Raw genomic sequence first — 23,267 nt, 5'->3', positions numbered from 1 at the left:
TTATTGATTAGAACATTTTTCTGGGAAAGTGAACTCTCTTCTTTGAAAGAAGAACATTTTATTCTTGTTTTTATGAAAGTATAGTACACTAAATCTAACTCGTGTGAGTGCCAAATGAAGCACTCTGCACTCCTTTTTTCCATCTTAAATTTAAGTTAATCCATATTTCATTTATTTATATACTTCAAAGGATATCGCACATTAATTTACATCAATAAAGTGAATGTATCAAATTCTGATGAAAGGATTTGGTCCTTGGCCTTTCCTGCTTCACAGAATAACAGCAGTGAAATCTCACTACATTTATTCCAGTATAGTGTTTTTTTAGCTATATTTTGGCTGCTTTCTCAGCTGATACCAACAAACATAAAGAAGCATCATGTATTAACGTAACAGTTTTTTTTCTTTTTTTATTACAAGGAGATGAAAAGATATGAGATGCTTCAACATTTTGAAAGAATAAACAGCCTCATGTGTGGGGTCTATATACAGGTAAGGTATAAAGTTTCATGTTACGGTTGTGCTTAACAATTCTACGAATGGAAAAAAAGATAAATGAACAACAAAGTTATTTTTTTTTTGCTGCAGTGATTTTCAGACTTGTTTTTTTTAATGCCAGCCTTCCTCTTTTTCATTGTACTTTTGTTTTTCTGAGTTTTTTGCTAATATTCCCAGCAAAACAAAGTCATTCATGAGGCTCCATTAATATTTCTGGCAGTGCTTTTCCATTGGGTTAAACATTATTAACTCAAACATTAATGAGAATTTAGGGGCGAGTGCTTTTGCACTGGTTTAAATGAGCATATTTCTAACATAAAGTAGGCAAAATTATCCCCATCTATATTTCTCTATAGCAAGCAAACTATAAGCTAGTATTCAGTGCTTAACATGAATGCCGGATGGATGTACCGTTTCTACACACTATGGTGTGAAAGGTCTGTAGCTACCTTTACTCTTAGGAAAACAACTATGCCCTGTGACCCAGCAAGTACACTTTCAAAATGAATCAATATAGGAAACATATCCAACAAAGTTTGAAACTGTGACCTCATGAGAGCTTATTTTCACCCATCTTTAAAGCATTTGCTCTCCTCAGGACCTGCTAAGTGTTTTCTGATAACTTGAGTCACAAAACCTTTCAAGCTACATTCAGTCCTTTCATCCCCACATGAGCTGGAGAAGCAGCTGTTCAGACGATTCAGATCATAGCTCACGGTCACTGGACCTTTACAGTCAGGCAACCTCCTGAACACCTGCCAGAGGAGATCACAGCAATCAGAGCAGCGAGGTCTCTCTAATCCTTTAAATCACTTCTCAAGACACATGTGCAGGTTCTGTTTCAGTTTTGTTTTCATTTATCACCGCCTATCTTTTATCCAGTCTTTATTGGGACTGGTATTTTTTGTTTTGTACTATGATGGACAAGACAGTTTTAGTTCAATAAAACTATTTTGTAGCTGGCAACTCTACTGTTGAGTTTACACTCTGCTCTGATAGTGTTGTGTTTGGCCAAGGCTGTTTTCAGCAGCTGTTTTCAGCAAAGAAAGCTCTAAAAACCCACTACATAAACAGTAGCACTGAGATATTACAAACAGAGACTTCTTCTCAATAGCTGGTGGAGGACAAAACAGAGCTAAAAGTTGAGTATGTGGCTAGGAAGTGTAATAAACATGCCTCCTAATTAAGCACAATTTCAACCAAAAAATGGTAGCTGTATAAGTAACAAATGATTTCCTCATGAGGTTCTCAATCTTACAGTCATGACAGCTGCAGTATACACAGTACAAATCCACTACAGTCCTCTATAATTAGTTCTTTAACTTCTGGGAGCAGCGTGAAAAATAGCAGTCGTGCTGGTTAAGAGATGCACATGGAGACTAATCTGAAGGGGACAGCTGCCAAATTTAAGTAAAGTAAGGGAAGGGACAGTTAGGCTAAGGTATGGTAAGTTTTTTTGCATTTTAAAGTAAGCTTTCAGTACCCTGAGGTCTAAGTCATCACTGATGATGACCTCACTCCTAGCCCCCAAAACCTAACCCTATGTTTTCGAGACAAGGAAAAACTGACCTTTATGGGAAACAAAATTGATGCCTCTGCAAACCTCAAAACTATGTCTGAACATTTTGATTTCTAAAACAGTTTTAAATGCATAAATTGCAAATAAACAACACACAGTTTTGGCCCTGCGACAGGCTGGTGAATTGTCCAGGGTGTACTAAACCTCTCGCCCTGTGGTGGCTGGGATCAGCTGGCTGGCTGGATGGGAACGACCTGGCCAATCAGATAGCAGAAATTGCTCTTTGGCCTGTTGCCATAACGCTCTGCTAATTGTGACTGATTGACAGTTTCAATAATAAACCCAGTTTAATTGTATTCAAGTTTTTTATTGTACTATTGTGGATTAGTAGCACCATTTCTAACCCACAATCAGAATCAGAATCAGAATACTTTATTGATCCCTGGGGGAAATTATTTTTTGTTACAGTGCTCCATTTTAAACCAACATTAAGACAAGACAGACAATACGCTAACTAAGAATAGTACAATATATACATATATATACATACATACATACATAAGTCACTTATAAATAAATATTTGGAAAAGAAACATGTGTAGTTGTAGCAGCAAACAGTGTGTTAAGTGGATGCGTTGTACAGGGAGATGGCCACAGGCAGGAATGATTTCCTGTGTCGTTCAGTGGTGCTTTTCGGTAATCTCAGTCTCTCACTGAACGAGCTCCTGTGACTGACCAGCATGTCATGGAGTGGGTGGGAGGTGTTATCCAACATTGTCTTTATCTTGGACAGCATCCGCCTCTCCGACACCACCTTGAGGGAGTCCAGCTCCATCCCCACAACATTGCTGGCCTTACGGATCAGTTTATTAAGTCTGTTGGCATCTGCGACCCTCAGCCTGCTCCCCCAGCATGCAACAGCATAGAGGATCGCACTGGCCACAACAGACTCATAGAAAATCCTCAGCATTTTCTGGCAGATGTTGAAGGACCTCAGTCGCCTCAAAAAATAGAGACGACTCTGGCCCTTCCTGTAAAGTGCTGTGGTGTTTTTAGCCCAGTCCAGTTTATTGTCAATGTGTACTCCAAGGTATTTATAGTCCTCCACAATGTCAACACTGACCCCCTGGATTGAAACAGGGGTCAAGTGTTTCCTGGTCTTCCTGAAGTCCACGATCAGTTCCTTGGTCTTTGCCACGTTGAGCTGCAGATGATTCTGCTCACACCACGTGACAAAGGAGTCGACCACAGCCCGGTACTCTGTCTCATCATCCCTGCTGATGCATCCAACCACCGCAGAGTCATCAGAAAACTTCTGAAGATGGCAGGTCTCTGTGCTGTGGCTGAAGTCTGTGGTGTAGAGGGTGAAGAGGAAGGGGGAGAGGACAGTCCCCTGTGGTGCCCCTGTGTTGCTAATCACCTTGTCAGACACACACTGTGGGAGACGTACATATTGTGGTCTTCCTGTCAGGTAATCAACAATCCAGGACACCAGAGAAGCATCCACCTGCATCGCTGCTAACTTATCACCCAGGAGGGTCGGCCTGATGGTGTTGAAAGCACTGGAAAAGTCAAAAAACATGACCCTCACAGTGCTCGCCGGCTGGTCCAGATGGGTGTAGACACGATTGAGCAGGTAGATGATGGCGTCCTCAGTTCCGAGACGAGGCTGATAAGCGAACTGAAGGGGATCCAGATGTGGTCTTACTATGGGTCGCAGCTGGTCCAGGATGAGCCTTTCCAGGGTCTTCATGATGTGGGAGGTCAGTGCCACGGGCCTGTAATCCTGGGGGCCACTGGGACGAGGCGTCTTTGGTACAGGGACGAGGCATGATGTCTTCCACATCACCGGGACCCTCTGCAGACTCAGACTCAGCATAAACAGTTTATGAAAGACTCCACACAGCTGGGGGGCACAGGCCTTGAGGACAAGGGGACTCACTCCGTCTGGTCCAGCAGACTTGCCTGAGTGAAGTCTCCTCATTTGCATCTCAACCTGGTATTGAGTGAAGGTGATGGGTGGGGGAGGGGTGTCAGGAATCTCACAGGAGGCAACATGTGAAGAGAGAGGCTGGCACAGTGGTGTGGCTCTGGATTCCAGGCTGACTGCAGGTGAGGTTGTGGGGGTGGGAGCAGACACTGTGGTGTCGAATCTATTGAAAAACAGATTCAACTCGTCGGCTCTATTCTCACCTCCCTCAGCTCCCCTGCTGTTGGTTGGCCTGAATCCAGTGATGGTCTTCATGCCCCTCCACACCTCTCTCATGCTGTTCTGCTGGAGTTTCCACTCCAGCTTCCTCCTGTAATTGTCCTTAGCCTCTCTGATCTTGTCCTTTAGTAACACCTGGACCTTCCTCACCTCCTCTTTGTTGCCCCCTCTGAAAGCCCTCTTCTTGTTGTTGAGGAGGGCTTTGATGTCCTTAGTCACCCACGGCTTGTTATTTGGGTAACAATGAACAGTCTGAGCTGGAACAATGGAGTCGGTGCAGAAAGTTATGTAGTCTACAGTCTAACATCATCAAGTTCAAAACTGATAGAAAATGAACTAAAAGATAAATAAATGAAAGCATTTGTGCTGTTACGCATGTTAATTTAGATGTATTTAAATTTTAGCTTAAACAAATCAAAGGTTTTGACTTTTTCCCCCATGTTGCATCACATGCTGTGATTGGGTCATCAATGACGAAGATTCGTGGTTTAAGCATGCTTTTTTGTTGGTCCCAAGTATGCATAGCGTAACACGCTGGTTTACGAACCTTCGTCTACCTTGTTGTAGCGATTCACAGCGACCAGCCGCGGAGAAGAAAGAAGTTATAAAATAGCTGAAATGAATACGAGTGATAAAAAACAATGAAAAGTGCCCAATGCAGGCAAGTCTGCGCTTCTCAAGCTGTTTAAAAAAAAATCTCAGTGAACCTTTCAACATCAGTATTTGACCTTGGTCTGCACACAGGCACGTTTGCGTAGGCTGCATACAGTACCCATCCGCACAGCATCTGCGTAGGCAAATACCTACGCAAATGGACACAACTGCAGTACTATAAAATAGGCTTTAAGTCTCAGAGGGTTAATAGCACTGAATCTCTTTAATGATTTTTCTTTATACCCTTGTATAAACTAGACGGGCGCTCTGAAAGTGCATCCTCAGTCAACACCAATGTCTTGTCATTTAAAAAAAAAGTGATCCTGATTCATTTTCTCCCTGTTTCACATTCCCACCACGTTTCACGATATCCGGTTTTGTAGTGTTTTTGTGTGATCCTGATACTACACGCACAAAACATATGAAAACCTATATTCACCTTGGTTTGTAACTTGGCAGGGGAAAAAATATCCAGTGGAGTAATAATGAATATGGAGCATGTTTATCCCTTAAGTCTAAAACAGAAACTATCACCTATAACATCACACCTCTCTGATGAAATCCCTTCGAGGACTTGACAGCTAACATTAATAGTTTCAGCCCATATCAAGAGATATTTACTCCTGATCCTCACTGCAGCGAACACTTGAGCTGCCTGTTCTGCTGTTATCACAATGCCTTTAACACATCCAGTGATGCGAATGGGTTCATTAATTAGCAAATATGTCTATATCAACATGTTGTCGCAAAACACATGGTCGGCATTAACAATGTTTAAAGCAATAAGGAAATAGCAGCTTGAAAATGGGATTTTCCTTATTAATATGCAAATGTATGCAGCAAAGTCACCTCAAAATCTAATCGGATCATCTATTCTGTGGGGAAACTTGCAGTGTACAGTAGTGCAGAATTTTTCTTGCCTTGATTTATTTGGGAAAATGTGGCTGTGCAGTCCATTTGTTCTTGCTGCCTGAGCATCTGAGCCTCACTGCTAACCACAGTTAGCCAAGGTCACTGCAAATGGCTCAGCCTCCACAGACAATTCACCTGCTTATTAGACCTAATTCAAACAGACGAGGGTGGGTGATTGTGTATGTCTGCGCGTTTGGGTGGATGTTTGTGAGAATGAAAGATGGGGAAGCGCGACGGTGTGTAAGTGTCCAAATATCCAAATGTGTGCGTAGCATCGAGCTGTAAGTGAGTGAGTGTGTATGGGTCTGTGTATATGTGCTAATTGCAGGTAAGTCCACCAAGGTCAGAGCATTCCTGCCCAGCATCTCAGATGAACTGAGGAGTCTCTGGGTGATGCTTGTGTTTACATACAGTATGGTGCAAAGGGGCATAAAAATGAGGCGGTTGTCATTTCTCTGTAGTGCATCTTGTCTGAGTAAACACCTTCATGATGTTTATTAAACACCTTGGCCTCAATAAATCCATGTCAGTGTAGGGTTAGGTTAGGGTCAGTGTATGATACAGTTACAACACACCCAAGCTTAACTTTACTTTTTGGAAAATTTACCTCAAAGAGATTCACAGATTTTCCACCCAGGTAAAGTCATATCGGGTTAATGTATCACTCACTTCATTTAAATCAGAAGTGATTGGGTAGTTTGCTCAGTAGCTGTGTAAACTGACTGAGTATGTTTAGATTAACATTTGAGGGTAACTATTTTCCTTTCACAGTAGCATGCAAAATTCTTGAGCCACCCCTCATTTCTTTATATTTTGCTAGGGAAATGGGAAATATATGCAATGGTTTATTGACACATTTGCAGTATAGGTCTTGTAATTTCTTTTTAAAGTAGTCTTCAAGAATACTTCTCCAGGCCTTCTTTGTTCTCTGCCAGGATGATCCTACACTGCTTCAGTTGTTCTGTTGTGGGGAGCTGGGGAGGCCAGTCTTTGACTGATAGAGCTCCATGATGTGTTTTTCTATCCAGGTATGCTTTTCCTGCAATGACAGTGTGTTTGGGATCAATACCAATCAGATGCTTTCCAAATGGTACTGGATGGTGAATCAAAATCAGATGATACTTTTCTGTGTTCATAATTCCATCAATTTTGACAAAATCCCCAACACCACAGGTTGAAATACAACCCTAAACACTGACAGCGCATCAGTCTTTTTATTTTATTTATTTATTCTTTTTACAAATATCTGCAGACCTTGCTCCTGACCTCCTCTGTACATGCTGACAATGATGAAAAAAAAAATCAAACTGGGATTTCTCTGTTGCCACTGATTTTCAGTCCAAGTCCTCTGTAATTTAGCATACCCAAGTGTTTTCTCCATGTTTCCCTTTCTTAAGAATGGCTTCTTGAGAGACACCAATCTGCTGTAGATGGATGAAATGTTACACCAGATGCATCTCTCAGTTCCTGTGTCAGGTCTTTGCTGGATTTTGTCCTGTTTCTTAAGGATATGACTTTCAGCTACTGTTCATCTGCTACGAATTCTTTTGTCCTCCAGTTGTCTCAATATTTTTTACAGACACACTGCACACCGTGCTGAAATATGCAGACTAACATATCTTTGGGAATCACCTTGCTGGTGAAAAAATACTATTTTATGCCTGTTAAACCATCTTTGACACTTTTCATAGATTCAACTAAAAAACAAAAGGATCAACTCGTGTGTTTTTGAAACTGATAGTGACAGTACCGTAGACAAAGAGCCTGGGCATTATAGGGACCTTAGAAATGTGTAATGTATACACTTTTTAAAAGTATTTAATATATCTTCATACAAATTAAACACACATGCATGTCTCCAACACCAGATAAGCTGGGATAAAAACTCTTCATTCGCCCTCCTTTTTTCCCTTTTTTTAATTGCAGGGAGGATATTAAATTATAGAATCACACTTTGAGTCTGGCTGTTATTTGTAGCTGTGGGGTCTACAGACTTTTTTTGGCATCATATCTGCTGCCACATGGCCCCAAACACCACCTGAAAGCTATGCCAACACTCATTACTAATTCTGCCGCAGCTGCTCATTAAACCACACTTCAATTCTCACATCCACCTGTAAAGAGATCAGTCTCCCTTAGGGAGGACTTATTATCATCACTTTCCAATCCCTGCAGTGCTAAGATTAATGGCACCATCTGAGAAAAGAAAAGGTCGTAGCCTGGGTGCAATATATAGTGTTATCTATATTCACATATAACCACGATCCATTCCGCCCGAGTTGTTCAATGTGTAATGTGTTCAAAGCATCAGGTTGGGATTTTAAGGGCAGTAATGGAATCACACGTATCACTGAAGGATTTTTCAGGTCAGCATTGAAAAAATAAGCTTGTGGATGATCAAGATAACGGCCGTGTGATCGTGCCGTAAATGTCTGTTTTCTTGAAATCGTCAGACCGTGACTCACGAGCAGTTACAGAGTGATGAGCGCATGAGCCAGCAGTTTGTAAAAACAAAACAACAACAAAAAGTGCAGATGTAAGAGTTTTTGGCAGCAACGTATAATCAGAATCAGAATCAGAATCAGAATACTTTATTGATCCCTGGGGGAAATTATTTTATAACAGTAGTCATCAGAGGCTTAGCGGCTGAAGGGCTGTTTAGCAGCAACAGAGCTCCTGAGTGTGCATCATCGACTCACAAATAAATACCTGAGAACGGAGTGTACTGTCAGACGTTTACACATCAATCAAACAGAACAGGTTTAGAAAGAACTGCTAACATCAAAGTGCACACTGAGCAGGCAGTGCTGGACAGGCTGTGGATCTTTTGCTGCGGAGCTTAAGTGGCGGGCAGAGGATAGAGTTGAAGGGAAAACAAAGAGAGGGGAGCGAATGATGGAGAAACGAGTGTAAGCAAGCGAAGAAATCATATATGCAAGTAGCCGAGCTTATCTTCAGGCATTCAGTCATTAGATTTATAGATGTGATCATGTTTAAATCATAAAAGCACACAGAATATTACTGCTTAAAAAACAGCTTTTCAAACACCAATCCGGTACTCAAGTATTCTCACTCGAGATTTATTTCCCCATCTAACAAGAACATTTTCAACTTACCAAGTTGTAAGAAAAGGAAAGTCATTATATATATATATATATATATATATATATATATATATATATATATATATATTAGGGGTGCAACGATATTCGTATCGATATTGAACCGTTCGATACAGTGCTTTCGGTTCGGTACGCATATGTATCGAACAATACAACATTTGTAATTTATTTTATCAACTTTCCTTCTGACGATGCTGTCTGTGTGGAGCGCTCAGTGAATCTGCGTTCGACTACTCCGCCTAGGCTGCACTGTCGAGCGCAGATCCACTGAGTGCTCCACACAGACAGCATAGTCAGAAGGAAGAGCGCAGGGCAAGCTAGCAAGACAGAAGTTAAGCTCTCCTTGCAACATGGACCTCCCCCACCCTCATTCAGATCTGGCGTTTGGAATTATTTTGGTTTTCATGTGACGTATGACCCTGAAGGTAAGCGAGTCATGGACTAAAGTAAAACAGTATGTTGGATGTGCCATGCAATGCTCAATTACATGGGTGGGAACTAGTGTGTTAGCGCAGTTAGCTCGTTAACGTGTTAGCCGTCTAGCCCCATGCACGGGGCGATCGGCGGTAGCTCGTTAACGGAGATTTGCCGTGTTGTGGCGTTAAGGTCATTTCAACGAGATTAACCTGAAAGCACTAGTGGGAACACAACGAATATGACTGCACATTTACGCCGACATCATCCTAGTGCAAAGACAAAAACAACAAGCATGCTACTAACTTTAGCCGAGTCATTTAGACAGCTGTTAGCACATGATTCTCCTTATGCTGCTGAGAATATAGCCCAGAAGAAGCGGATAGTATAGCTTTTATTTTGGAAAGAGACATTTCTCTGTAATAAACTCTCTTTTCCAAAGATGAGTGATTCCTCAATCAGATACAGGGCTTGCAATATCGCTAGCCTGACATCCTGGGGCTAGCGATTTTTTCAGTCGGGCTACCCTGCCCGTCGGGCTATTGTAGGAAGGAAAAATATATGTCAATGCTTTTGCATTCTTTCAGAAATGTAGCTGGGTAATTATGTCATTGGCATCGGTGAGCCACTGTCAATATGTGACATATTGAAATCGCGTTTGAATTTGCGCTTGTTTTTTTGCTTTCACTTTGCAATCGTGCGAACTGTGTATAGAGAGCGACAGCACTGATCTGTGAGTGATGATAATTTGTGCACCAATTCCTCTGACATCGTCTTATTAATCGTTAGCTTACTATGCAAACATGACAAGTGAAATCTCCCGCAGCTTACACATGTGAGAGGTTGATCGCGCAGAGAATCGCTGAGCTTATGTGAGTGAGTGTGTAAAAGCATTTCAGTTCTGCTGAGCCAAACAAGACAGGTCAGGGTGAAGAAGTGACAGCCAAAGAAAAGCTTACCACAAAACGGAGAAGTTATGACAAATCAGACTATAAGGCAAAAAGAAAGTGCAGCTTTATGGTTTCATGGACAAAATAATTTCTGTGGCTGCAATATGACGAGCTATATAACCAGGGCTGCACATAAGTGGTCCGCAGGTGCGTATTCGCTGTCAAAATAAAAAACACGCACAAGGGTTAGGGTTAAATTTAAAAACTGTACTTTTGAGTTAAAATATATATTTATAATTTTAATAAATGACAAATTAAAAATGCATGAACATTTTTTTTGTATCGAAAAAATATCGAACCGTGACACCAAAGTATCGAACCGAACCGAACCGTGAATTTTGTGTATCGTTGCACCCCTAATACATATATATATATATATATATATATATATATAAAGCTCAGTTTGTAACACTTTATAGTATGGCCCGCACAAAGGGTGTAATTTCCCTGTAATTAAAAGTAATTTCAATGGATTAGATATAAAATTATAATAATTATTATTTTCATCTACAAATATGTAAATTTGGTAGCTATAATAATAGGAAACAAATAAAAAAGACACACTTTAAGTACTTTTAAGTAGCACATAACTTCATGTATTTTACAGGCAATAAAAAATAATTAAATTGTAAGTAAATTTAAGTAGTTTTTTAAGTACTGTGCAGTTTCTTGGTAATATTGGGGAAAAACAAACAATATTTCCGCATCTTAAGTACACTGCATTTTTCCGGGTCTGGGTTGTATTATGGATTGGATTAATCAGACGTTTTTATAGCTATTATCCTATAACTATTATCATCCATATCTATACCTAGCCCAAAAGTATAGCATATTTACCATGTGATTTATGAAAACACTGACTGATTTTCTGCAAAATCATTATGAAATTGTACAAATTGTTTCCTGTGAAATAAACTTAGTTGTTAGCCCCTTACTCTAGCTTACCTACCTGTAAGTATTTGTAAGTAAATTTAATTTCATTGTAATTTCAAAGACAATTTAATTACACCCTGAGTGTAATTCCCCTGTAGTGTTACACTTTTCCCCTGTAAATCAGTAACAAGACTGTTAAGTTCTGCATTAGTGGTAAACGCATTTAGTTGGGCTAATTTAAACCTGCCTAGTAAGACACAAGCAGCTCAAAAGTAGTTTAAGGAGGAAAAACAGCAAATAACTGACAGGTCTTTGCTTGGAGTCAAGCTTGGAGTTTAATATTTTATTTTTGTGCGTTATTATATTCCTTGTATGCTCTGTTCTATATATTGTTCTTCATATTCTAAGCTTATTTTCTATTTTCTTTGGTTGAGTTTCCTTATTGTTTTTTCCCCGAGGTTTTTTTCCCGCCCTTCCTTGTCAAGTTTGCGTTCCTGTGTCCCCTGTTTAGTTACTTCCTGCTTCAGTCTTTTACCAGATAATCTTCTGTGCATTGTGTTTGGATTTTCTTCTCCTTGTCTCATTCATTGACTCTCTTCACCTGTGTCTTCTTTTCGTAATTGCCTCATGCTAATTAACTAATTAACTAACTAATTACCTAATTATCCCTGCTATTAGTATTTGATTTGGGTTACTGCTGCTTGTTGGATCGTCCCAATTTCACTTAAATAAAGGGTTAATTTGGCTTCAGGTCTGCACCCTGGGTCCAAAGCATTCACCAACCATGACAGATATATTATACATACATTAACATCTTTAACTGGCTCCATGTGTATTGCAGTGAGATGAACTTCTCATAATTTAAGATAATGGACATAATGACAAGAAAATGGAAAAGTTACTCATTGCAGAGTAATGTGATCACCCTCCTGGATGCCATGTAAATAAAATGGTTGAGGGGATTTAAGATGTTTTCCCATTTTCAAGCTTTACATCTCATCTAGCAAACAGAAAACTTCATTCTTTGAAAAATGGCTGTGAAATAGCATTTCTTCAAAGTCTTTAGCGAATCTAAGTCATAAATATGTAATGAGGAAGGAAATTAGTTTTGCCATTACAAACTCCATTATGCAATATTGTCCCAGAGTAATACTGGACTGAGAAAAAAGGAAGTTCAATTACAATATATTGCCTTTTTCTATTGAGATTCTGCTTTAACAGTGTTTTAGAGTTTTTAATTGTCTAAGATCCCATCGAGGAACAAGTGACTGGGACAGTGACTCTTTGCTTCATTTATTGGCGATGAACCTAAATGTTCTTGAGTCAACAAAACGGTGACCTTGGTGCTAAACAGAGATGGCAAAAAATACCAGACTGTTTGAATTTGTGATTTTCCAAGTCGGATAATTATACGAAGCATAATATCACGGCAAAAAAGAAAAAGTTGGCACACAAATCAATACAGAAGCAAGCAGTGATCCGTGCATTTTTTACATTAAGCTAAATACCTGGATGAAAAATGTCTGTGGTAACTCCAATGCCTGAGGCAGTTGTTCTATATAGAATATTATATCAATTTACTGTGTAGCTTTATTGATAAACCATGCAATATGGAAGCCTCTTTAGATGTGAATGAATCTGAAATCAACAAATAATCCACAGGCATTTATAATAAAACCTGAATAATTGCCCCATCTGTTTCTCGGCAGAAGCCAGAGGCTGTTTCTTTTCTTTTTTCTTTTCCTCTTCTTTTTAAAAGACACCAAGTCTGTACATCTCAATTTTCAGTACATCTTGGCTGCGTTATGGTGCTACACAAATGTGAGAGCTGCGAGTAGAAAGGTGGCTTCACTGGACTGAAAAAGAAGCTGCCTTATTTCACAGAGCCAACTAGGGCCAGGCTGGAGGCAGCATAAAGCAGGTGATTGACAGCAGAAGGTTTGCAGCAGCAGGATGGAGAGAAGCAGAGTAAAAAGAGAGACTGAGTGATATGAAAAAAAGCAAAAATGTTCCAGTCATAAAACAGCAGGACCTCACAGCTATGTGCATGCCGGTCCCCAGAAGCAGATGTTGACTCCATGGTTTCAATGCGGTGTGCTGCTGGATTGTGGCCAACTGCTTTTTCCAGGTCATCTGAGACCTTATGCGGACCACCCCCACCCCACTTGTCCCCCTAAACCACCCACCCATGTGCAGTTACATCCTCACCCACCCCACCCCTGAAAAAAAGGCTGTATCTCTGACCGAAAGCCCCAAGTGAACTGAGGATTATTTCAACAAGGAGATGCCACAGGGACAAAGTCACCAGGTAATTTGTTATCAAAAAGCTGTAACCTTTCTGCCTCCGGTGACAAGTGATTCATCCACCTGAACTCATCCGTCTTGCAGTCTGAGCAGCTGCTTTTGCTGCCACAAACCTGCTGAAGAAGCTTACTTTCCTCAGCTGATTCTGGCTGGATAAACCTGACCTGTAATCCCTGGGAATAAAGTCTGGATGATTTTCCAACATCAACTTGAGTTAGTAATCTGTTATTAATGTAGCAAAGTGGAAAGCTCCTGGCACAATTTTCTTCCACGGAAATGTAACACTACGTCACATTTGGCTCTCACACCTTTTAAAATGTGGGCTGGCTACGCAGCACTACTTCACTGGTGGAATCGAAATTAATGACTCACTAAATTTATCATAGTTCGTGTTCTAATCAAACAAACAAACAAAAAATTCTTTCCTAAACACAAATGTCAGCCTTGCTGTGGGCGTAGTCGAAAGGCCGATGGATCGACTGGTCTACATCTAGGGCCACACTACCACACGGTGAAAATAAAGCTTTCTTCATAAAGTTTAGATAAAAGCTAATCTTTGAAAAAAAAAATATTATATTGACGAGCTATCCACCCACCCATGACCCTGAACTGGATACACAGCTAAGAAAAAGGATGGATGACATTGGTTATAATCAAATACTTCACTGTGCAGCTCACAATTACCCAGACATCTTCATCTTGCTAACTCCGTTTTACACACTGCTTTACTTTCTGTTCTGCTATTAAGTATCACGGCTCACCCACAGTCCCTTTTGCGCGCTCAGCCCTCCCACCAGTGGAAAATTCCTGCTTATCGACCTGTTTCTTCAATCCTCAAGTGCCCTGATGTCCTGCTTTCCAACCACCTCTTGCTTCATTTTGCTTTCCTTCTGTCCTACCTTAGATCTATTACCCTGCCTGTTTCATCATCCTTCTGCAGGATGCTGTGGTCCATCTGTCCTGCATGCCACACTCTCCCTAAAGCAAAACTTATAACTACTGTATGCTAAGTGACATAAAAACACTTGGCCAACCAATAGTTGTTTACCCAACAGATCATACACAAAGAAACCTTTGTGTAAACCCTTGATTAACATTCACATATATTTTGCTACTTTATTCATATGCACATACTGATATTTATGTTGTATTTATCTAATTATTACAAATAATTAGAAATCAGCTGTCAAAAAACAGTTTGTACCTGCAAAATCCTATGAAAGTAGCACAAAGCAGTACCAGCCTCAACTGTTTTTGAGCCTGTTCTCAAGCTCTATAACGCAAACGTAAAATCATGTCTAAAATCAAGTGTAAAATCTGTACTTGTACTACATGCATAGACTGTATTTTAAGTTCACGCAGACACCTTGCTGCTGCTCATTGGTGTGTGAATCTTTTGAAAAGCCTTGATTTGAGCAGTTAGGCCATCAAGGGAAGGAAAAGCATGCTTAGTCACAAAGCATACCCTGCTTTCTCATCTGTTTTTACCTAAACCGGGCCACAATTTACAAACTGAATCTCATTCTGTGTCAATTAAGCGTTGTAACTCAGAGGACACGAATGCATTAATAATAGATTAAGAGAGCAGCGGAGTCATTTTCCCTCAGACCTTTATACAAACTGACTTCTTTTTGCAGGCAGAAGAGTCTCCCCCTGCAGGCTATTAGACAGAATGCAGTTTTAAGACATTTCTACTGATAAACTGTGACAAATTTTTATTTGTTATTCTCTTCCATTTTAAAATATTAATACTTAGACTAGCAACTCCACAACCTCCATTCCAACCCTATATAATAAAGTATAGCGTTGCCAATATGTCATATATAAAATAATAATTTGGCTGACTCCTTCCATCAGCAGCTTCACTGCAGGCCAATATCACAGCAATATCAGTGGGTGAGAATAAGCAGAGGGTGATTCGGGGATATTTATCAAAAGACCTCCCATCTCTAAAGGGAAAAAAATCCAGCCACACATGGGAGTGAAGAGCGTGGGTGTTACTCTTTGTTTATGTGTGCATATGTAGTACCAAAATGTTTATTTATTCGTTTTCTCTTCCCCTGCACTGCTCTTTAGGTTGATGTCTATTGCTGCACAGCACACACAGATTAAAACAAACCGGCTGACACACCACCTACCTTAGATCATCTCCCGATGGCGTGTGCGAACCAGCTCAGGCCAACCATATGTTTCACAGCCTCCTCCTCTGCTGTTTAACACTAAGCTGGATCCCTGACAGATGGCCCAGCTGCTTTTAACATGCCCATATTATCTTATCATGTACTGTATAAACAGCAGACTGTGACCCTTCTCTTTAGGAATTATAAAAAAGGCATCGGTATTAAATCTGAAGACTTAAAAAAAATAAAAGCCCTGTCTCATTTATGAAAACTTTATGAATAATTTACACAAAGGTTTGTGTATGATCTAATAAGAAAGACACGTTTGCTGATTATATTAAGTTCGATGTATTCTTTTTATTTATTTATTTTTACAAAATACTCTCAGTCAATTAAAAACACCAAAGTTTTCCACTTTAATAAGGGACATCTAATCTGTTCTAATAAAGCATGCACAGATGGGAAATCATTTTAAATAGACTGAGAGAGGATTTTTACTATATTATAGTTAAAACAGTCAAATATAAGTAGCAAATGTTTCCAGTGGCATGTTCCTTCCAGCCTCACGAGCTGGGTGCACTTCTAAGCTTTCAGTGGTTTGTAACCGTTTACAGCAGGGGTCCCCAATCCCAGTCCACGAGGGCCTGCAGGTTTTAGATGTGTCCTTGATCCATCACAGCTGATTTAAATGGATAAATTACCTTCTCAACATGTCTTGAAGTTCTCCAGAGGCCTGGTAATGAACTAATCATGTGATTCCGGCATGTTGACCCAGAGTGAGATCTAAAACCTGCAGGGACACCGGCCCTCGTGGACTGGGATTGGGGACCCCTGGTTTACAGAATAAGGTCTAGGTCCTAAAAAAAAGGATCATGCATCATTTGCAGGACTTGAAATTCATACAAACCTCTAAAAATCCCTTAAAGCTAATATTTATCTATATGGTTACAGACAGATAAAAGCATCACATCTGAAGAAAGAGGGAATTTATTTTGATCATTAGGATGATTCCTATTTAGGTTTCATATTTGTATTATACATTACTGCCTTAACATAGCTACTCTCACTGGGAATGAAAATAAGGATTCACCGTCTGTGGACTCGCTGGTTTTATTGTATCTGGGCGACGACGCTTGCGTGTCACCTTAAAGCGTCCTGTTAATTTTCCCTACCTCCAGGATAGATGTCTCTTGTTCCATTTGTTCTGAGGGTTCAAGCTTCGCTTCCTGCGTCCCACTGTCCCCTCTGTCTCGGACACGTCAGGCAGAGAACATCTGGGTGTTTTCATCAGCCCTAGTGTTTCTTGGTCTGCAGGACAGAAGAGATACATGCACATATATAAACTAATTCAAATACATGGCACAGTTACCATGTTATTTTTAGAGAAAACTAATTAGCTAGTGTATGAATGCATTTTATGCTTGCGCATGAATAAGGACATGTGATCCATCACTGTTCAACATCTGTTTGAAAATGAATGCTTCAGTAGTTGAGAGTCATGTTACACTGTATGAGCACATATACGTACACAGCTGACTGAACAAAAGGCTGCAAGAAGCCATTTGGGCCAAAACATATACATGCTCCCCAACTTCCCCTTCAGGCATTTACTGAGTAAAAGTCGTGATAGCAAACCTATTATGTCAGAACTAGTGATATTTATGGATACGCATGTAGCGCAGTCATGATCTGCATTTCAGAAGTCAGCAGCAGCTCTTTTTATTCCACCACAACCACAGCAGCATTTCTGCACAGTGACGAGACACTAAAATGGATTGTGCTGATACCTGAACCATCTGTTCAATCTTGCGAGTATAGGAAATGCTGTGCCTGCGCTGGAGCTATCTCTGATAAAGTAGAGGGTATGTCTGAATGAAACTGTGATGCTTTGTCTGAACAACAGATCACCACAAAGTTACCGAACAGTATTATGTAACTTTATGTATTTTTCTAGGACACTGATTCTTTTCTTTATACATTTTTTTGGATCTTGAGTTTCTAATAAAGATTGATTGACTGTATCTCATCCCAGGAAGAAGTTTAACATCCTCCAAATCCACAGTTATTTCTGGCATTCCCCACTACAGAAGCACAAAAAAGGGTCATTTTACTGATAATTACCCCAAATAATTGAGTCTTACTTAAATAAATATTCATTAAATATGTTCAGCTTCACCCTAGCATCACATCATGTTCCTCAGATGGCTGTCCACGCCCCACAGTTTGAGAAGCAGCGCTTTAGGCTAGCAAATTATTCACATACAGTATCCTGTTCTCTACCTTCTATATTTGTGTATGTGCGAGGGAGTAGCCTGTAAAGAGTTTTGTTTGTAGAGGAGAATTGCCGTCTGTGCGAGTGAGTGAGACTGCCAATATGCACCGCGGGAAACTATGAGGGCCTCACATGAGAGCGAACAGTAAAACCCACACTAATCAATATACTGCTCCGCTTCAGACATACCAGTGTTATCAATCACATACAGTACAGTAGGTACATAGCAGTACTGTAATTCTGCTTTGCGTGGTGCGGCAGCAAGAATGATTTATGCTTACAAGGTGTCTCATGACATGGAGACAGCTGTGCAATATAATGCTTTTCAGTACATAAGAACTGAAATAAAAGCTACCTTTTTATTGTTCGGTGGTTATTGTGTCAAAGCGTTATTGATTCGCCTCTGTTGCTTTTCTGTTGGTAGGAATGCGTTCTATTGTAAGGCATACCTTATATTTTCCTCCGCAGGCGTTTACTCTTACATACGCTGGTATCAGTGAACATATAAAACCAGCCATAGTGCTCCTTCCGTAGAGCAGAGCTTCGCAATCAACCTAGCCACATACCCAAGACTCCAGTCTCCTTAAGCCCTCCAAACTTCTGCATGGCTTTGATGGCCTTGGTCAGGGCCTCCTTGGTCTGAAGCTGGCCAGTCACAGGATCAGGCGGTGGGAGGTACCCAAACTTACTCAGCCAGTCCTGAAAGGGAAACAGAAGACACAGAGTTTAGTCGTCACTCCAGGCACCTGAAAATATTCAAGTGCCCTAAAGATGTTGAGACCGTCTTCAGTTTGATCTCTACTGAATCATATTTGTATATTTAGGATCAAAAAGAGCTTTTTGCTTCTGTGCAACTGTTTGTGCGTCCAACAAATGAAAAACCGTTTTCCTTCTCTTAACAGAAATTTAGACACTATTTGTCAGCATTTTTTTAATTGCAAGATGTTTGAATGGCAGAGAGCAAACTTTAATTCTTTTGCTAACATCTGACTAAACCAAGTCAGGTGTGAAATAATTAATTTAAATGTTATGTAATATATATAAATTAACCCCTTAAAGCCTGAAATATTAAATATTTGCAGGAAAAAATTTTTTTGGGGGGGGCAGATTTTTGCAATTTCACTTTAATTTCCCTGTATTTGGTGGAAACAACAGTAGACGACAATGTGGGGAATCCCCGCCCCGCCTCATTGTTTTGTAATAAAACAAATATCATTAACAGCTGTTCGCTGACAATGAGCCAGTATGCACAATATTAGGATCTTGGATGTTTCTTATTTATATGCAATCATTTTTAAAAATATAAATGCTTTTATGACAGGTCGAAACATGCACTGCAAGAGTCCTGTACCACGATTAATTCAGATATGCTCTGTCAATTTTATTATGAAAACTTTCCGAAGGTTATTTTTTGATCTTGTGTATCATGAGTTTAAATTGCAGCTAAATCCATCCTCTTCCTTTTTCTCTCAGTGCGTCACACTCAGGTATCCATTTCAGCTCAAACCCTCAATTTCCGTGAACTGATGGCTGGTCTGACAAATCTGTTTTTTAACGGTTTTAATGGTTAGATCACTACTCATCAGAAAGGAGCAACAAGGAGCTATAGCAAGACAAGGTAAAACATAAAAACAGGATTTTTAAGACCCATTTGACTGATATTTGGTGATGTAAAAATCTGATATTCAGATGTATATTTTTAGACATGTAATATATAAAATGGTTTGCCTGACTCTGCTCGGATCAGCTGGCTGTCATATTTGTGCCATTCCAAAAACTTGTCCCTGTGATGGACAAACCATGCAACATTAATACTCATAATAATGTTGAAGGGTGTTTCCGCTGATTCTACAATCTCTTATTTCCACCAGTATTTCCACTCGGAAAGGAAGGTTTTGACTTGACTTGGTTTTTAGAGTTTTCTATAGTTATATATGGGAAATTGGCTGAAATTGTCCCCTCATTAGACTGCAATTCACTGATTGGTCAGGGAATGACGTTAGCCAATAGGTCTTGAGAGCAACTCCTTCACAGGAATCAAACCTGCCATTTTTGAAACCTGGCATTGAGGCAACGCTGTGGTCCAATGATGAGATGTAGACGTTTACCATTGGTTTAGCAGCAGGTATACCATCGCCATTATTGTGTTGTGTTTCTGTCAATGTTATATGACGACCCCACCCACATTGAGGCGGGGTCGTCAAGGGCTTGGGTTTCATAAAAGCCTTTTTTTCTATATTAGAGGAAACAAGCTGTTCATGTGTTTGCTTACAATATCTGAATGCTTCCCATATTTAGACCCTACCCTTATGTGGACATTATAATTTAAGGTTACGTATAAATGCTACCTTATATTTTTATGTCCTGGCAAATGTCGGGCAGACAGCCCTCTTTTCATTACCAATAAAACTGAAGCAACTGTGTTCGATTTTGTTGCTTTTAATACCCGTGTTCACGGCAGGTGGCTGCAACTGGATATAAAAGGATATTGGAGGGCAGATCTGCTATTGAGACATAATGTTCACTTTTGCTGTGGTACAAAGGTTAGAAAGATGAGAGGCAAAAATAAACATAAAAAAAGAGCTGATTCAGAATACTGAATGGCATATGAGCTTTGGCTTGATACAGTTGACACATAATATGTGTGTCACCTGGGTGAAAGGAATTGAGATTCTGGGGCAGGTATTGCTGAGCAGGAGGTTCTAGATAAGCACTTTAAAGTTCAAAAGCAACCTGGCCCACCTTTCAGTGACTGAAGAAAATGTCAGCGTACTCAATGTTCTGGCAGGAAAATAATGATATAAGACTGTATTGTTGTTACATTTCAGTCAGTGTGAGTCTCGCCAGCTAGAGCACAAGGTCAGGTATATAATAACACCTCTGCAGCTACTATAGATTCAGGAACTTGCTCGAGGTCCACCTTACTAATACTTAATCCTAGTAAATCTAGTAAAAGAATGACTTCACTGCATCACCCTACAGCTGCTACGTAGAGGCACTCACTGTAAATGTTTTGTGTGAGAAAAAAAACATGGCGGCAGAAGTACTTGTATGCATTAGTGGACCTTTTGGCTATACTTTCGCTGAAAGAGCATCAATCAAAAGTGTTAACTTTGCAGTTAAAGGCCAAGGCAATATGTGCCGCACATTTCACACTTAAGCAGTTCAGTGTGCATTAAGTAATCACAGAAATGCATTAGAGCGTTTATGGACCCACTGAAGAGGAAAATGAGCAGAAATCAAATCAAATAAAACAACACCAGGAAAAAAAAAATGACAATTTGGGTGAGCATAATTAGATTTTTTATAATGTTTACAAAAGACTCCTGAAATGCAGTTTCTGCCTTTCAGTTCATATATGGAATGTATTTGGAAGTATTACACATTACACATTGTGGCAGCCAAAAACTCACTAATGCTAATGTGAAGGTACGTAGGCAAATAAATGACACTAAAAGCCACATTTGATTACACTAGAACACGCTAGAAGAGAGAAACCTTGCTGGGAAAGAAAATGTTATATATGATGAAAGGAATGAGACCAGCCACATGAGTTTATTCGCTCTAAATCTGTGATTGACTGTAGCACGAGGGGCTCATGCAGATGGAGGAGACTCTGCAGTTCTTTAATCGTGCATTATTAAAAAATGCAAATATAAAGAAGCAACGGCACAAAACAATGTCTGCATCCCCATATTCTTGGTCTCAAATGAGAAACACACACGCACAAAAAGCATAAAACACATTCTGCCAAGCCTGCTGCCATTTTATTGGGCTCTTTGTCTCAACAATCCGGTTTTTGTAGTCTCACAGTTTCTCCACTGCGGGTGGCATGAAAGTTTAGATTTCAGAAATTTCTTGTCTCTGTTGTATGAGAAGAAGAAAGAACAAGTTGAGGAACAAGTAAAGAACTGGTTTTAAGGTTGTTTGATTTATTTAAGGGCAACACGAGAGATGGAGATAGTACAAATGTACTTGAAACACACAGAAAGATAACTGCCCGTGTACTGCTGTATTGCATTTCCAGCAACAGTAACAGAAACATGTATTTTCAATTTGTGTCCATCTCAGTTCTAACCTTTAAGATCATTTAATATAACAAACCCTCCAATCCCTCAACTATTACCAATTCAGGAAGTTTTTAACCCTACATCAGACTAGCATGAGCATAAAAGTAAGTAATACTACTAATAATACTGTGAATGGATTTTAGCTTTGGTGCCTCACAGAGAAAACATGATTACAGCCATTTCCATGACTCTGCAGCTTTGCAAGCAAACTCAGCTACATGCTTACACCACGTCGACAGAGCCAAGGGCTGGGGGCACCCTATGCCCCCCTTCTGAATATGCCCCTGGACTCTGTTTCATTCATATGAATTTTTAAAGGCTTGGTAACCTAAATGTTCCCTAATTGTGCATTTAGACTATATATCTATAATAGGCTTTAGCTGCAATTTATAAACCCTTTGTTAATTAAAAAAAAATCTACTGCCAACTACCTATGGAAATAATTTTTTGTCCAACATTCCTGCCCACAAACATCCATTGCCAGTCTCGAATAGCAAGTAGAAACCAGTGTGACCTGTACTTAACAACAAAGGCGAATAAGTGTGTGGAGGTTTTGAATGAAGAGGATGAAATTCTGAAAATGAAAGAGGAAGAAAAAACCCAAACTTGAATATCCTGGTATTATTTGGCAGGGAACCTGTTTATTACAAAGTTGTACTTCATTTTTTGTGTGTGTGTTTGAGCACAGAGCAATATCATTGTCCTATCCTGTCAAGAACCCCCAAATCCATCATCCATCTCACTGTCAGGGCTGCTTACCAACTGTTCACAAAGGTTACTCTGAATGCATGTTTCCACATACAGTGGGGCAAAAAAGTATTTAGTCAGCCACCGATTGTGCAAGTTCCCCCACCTAAAATGATGACAGAGGTCAGTAATTTGCACCAGAGGTACACTTCAACTGTGAGAGACAGAATGTGAAAAAAAAATCCATGAATTCACATGGTAGGATTTGTAAAGAATTTATTCGTAAATCAGGGTGGAAAATAAGTATTTGGTCAATAACAAAAATACAACTCAATACTTTGTAACATAACCTTTGTTGGCAATAACAGAGGTCAAACGTTTACTATAGGTCTTTACCAGGTTTGCACACACAGTAGCTGGTATTTTGGCCCACTCCTCCATGCAGATCTTCTCGAGAGCAGTGATGTTTTGTGGCTGTCGCCGAGCAACACGGACTTTCAACTCCCGCCACAGATTTTCTATGGGATTGAGGTCTGGAGACTGGCTAGGCCACTCCAGGACTTTCAAATGCTTCTTACGGAGCCACTCCTTTGTTGCCTGGGCGGTGTGTTTTGGATCATTGTCATGTTGGAAGACCCAGCCTCGTTTCATCTTCAAAGTTCT

General features: G+C 40.0%; 1 protein-coding gene across 1 annotated transcript in view; it reads right to left on the bottom strand.

Moving 5' to 3' along the window:
* Positions 1–23,267, bottom strand: part of mmp17a (matrix metallopeptidase 17a) — a 112,464-nt gene that overhangs the window by 29,721 nt on the left and 59,476 nt on the right. Inside the window, exons 2-3 of the mRNA XM_086300505.1 lie at positions 18,414–18,546; positions 16,748–16,883 (exon numbers count right to left, since the gene is read on the bottom strand). Coding sequence (XP_086156631.1) covers positions 16,748–16,883; positions 18,414–18,546 — 269 coding nt within the window. The remainder of the gene's footprint in view (positions 1–16,747; positions 16,884–18,413; positions 18,547–23,267) is intronic.

Source organism: Aulonocara sp. 'chitande type north' Nkhata Bay, linkage group LG7 (genome assembly GCF_057382095.1).
Source record: "Aulonocara sp. 'chitande type north' Nkhata Bay isolate Kocher_YH1m ecotype deep benthic linkage group LG7, A_spYH_male_GT1.1, whole genome shotgun sequence".
Taxonomy (NCBI): Eukaryota; Metazoa; Chordata; class Actinopteri; order Cichliformes; family Cichlidae; genus Aulonocara; species Aulonocara sp. 'chitande type north' Nkhata Bay.
Note: the sequence above shows the minus strand (reverse complement) of the source record. Positions and strands in the feature narration are given on the sequence as shown.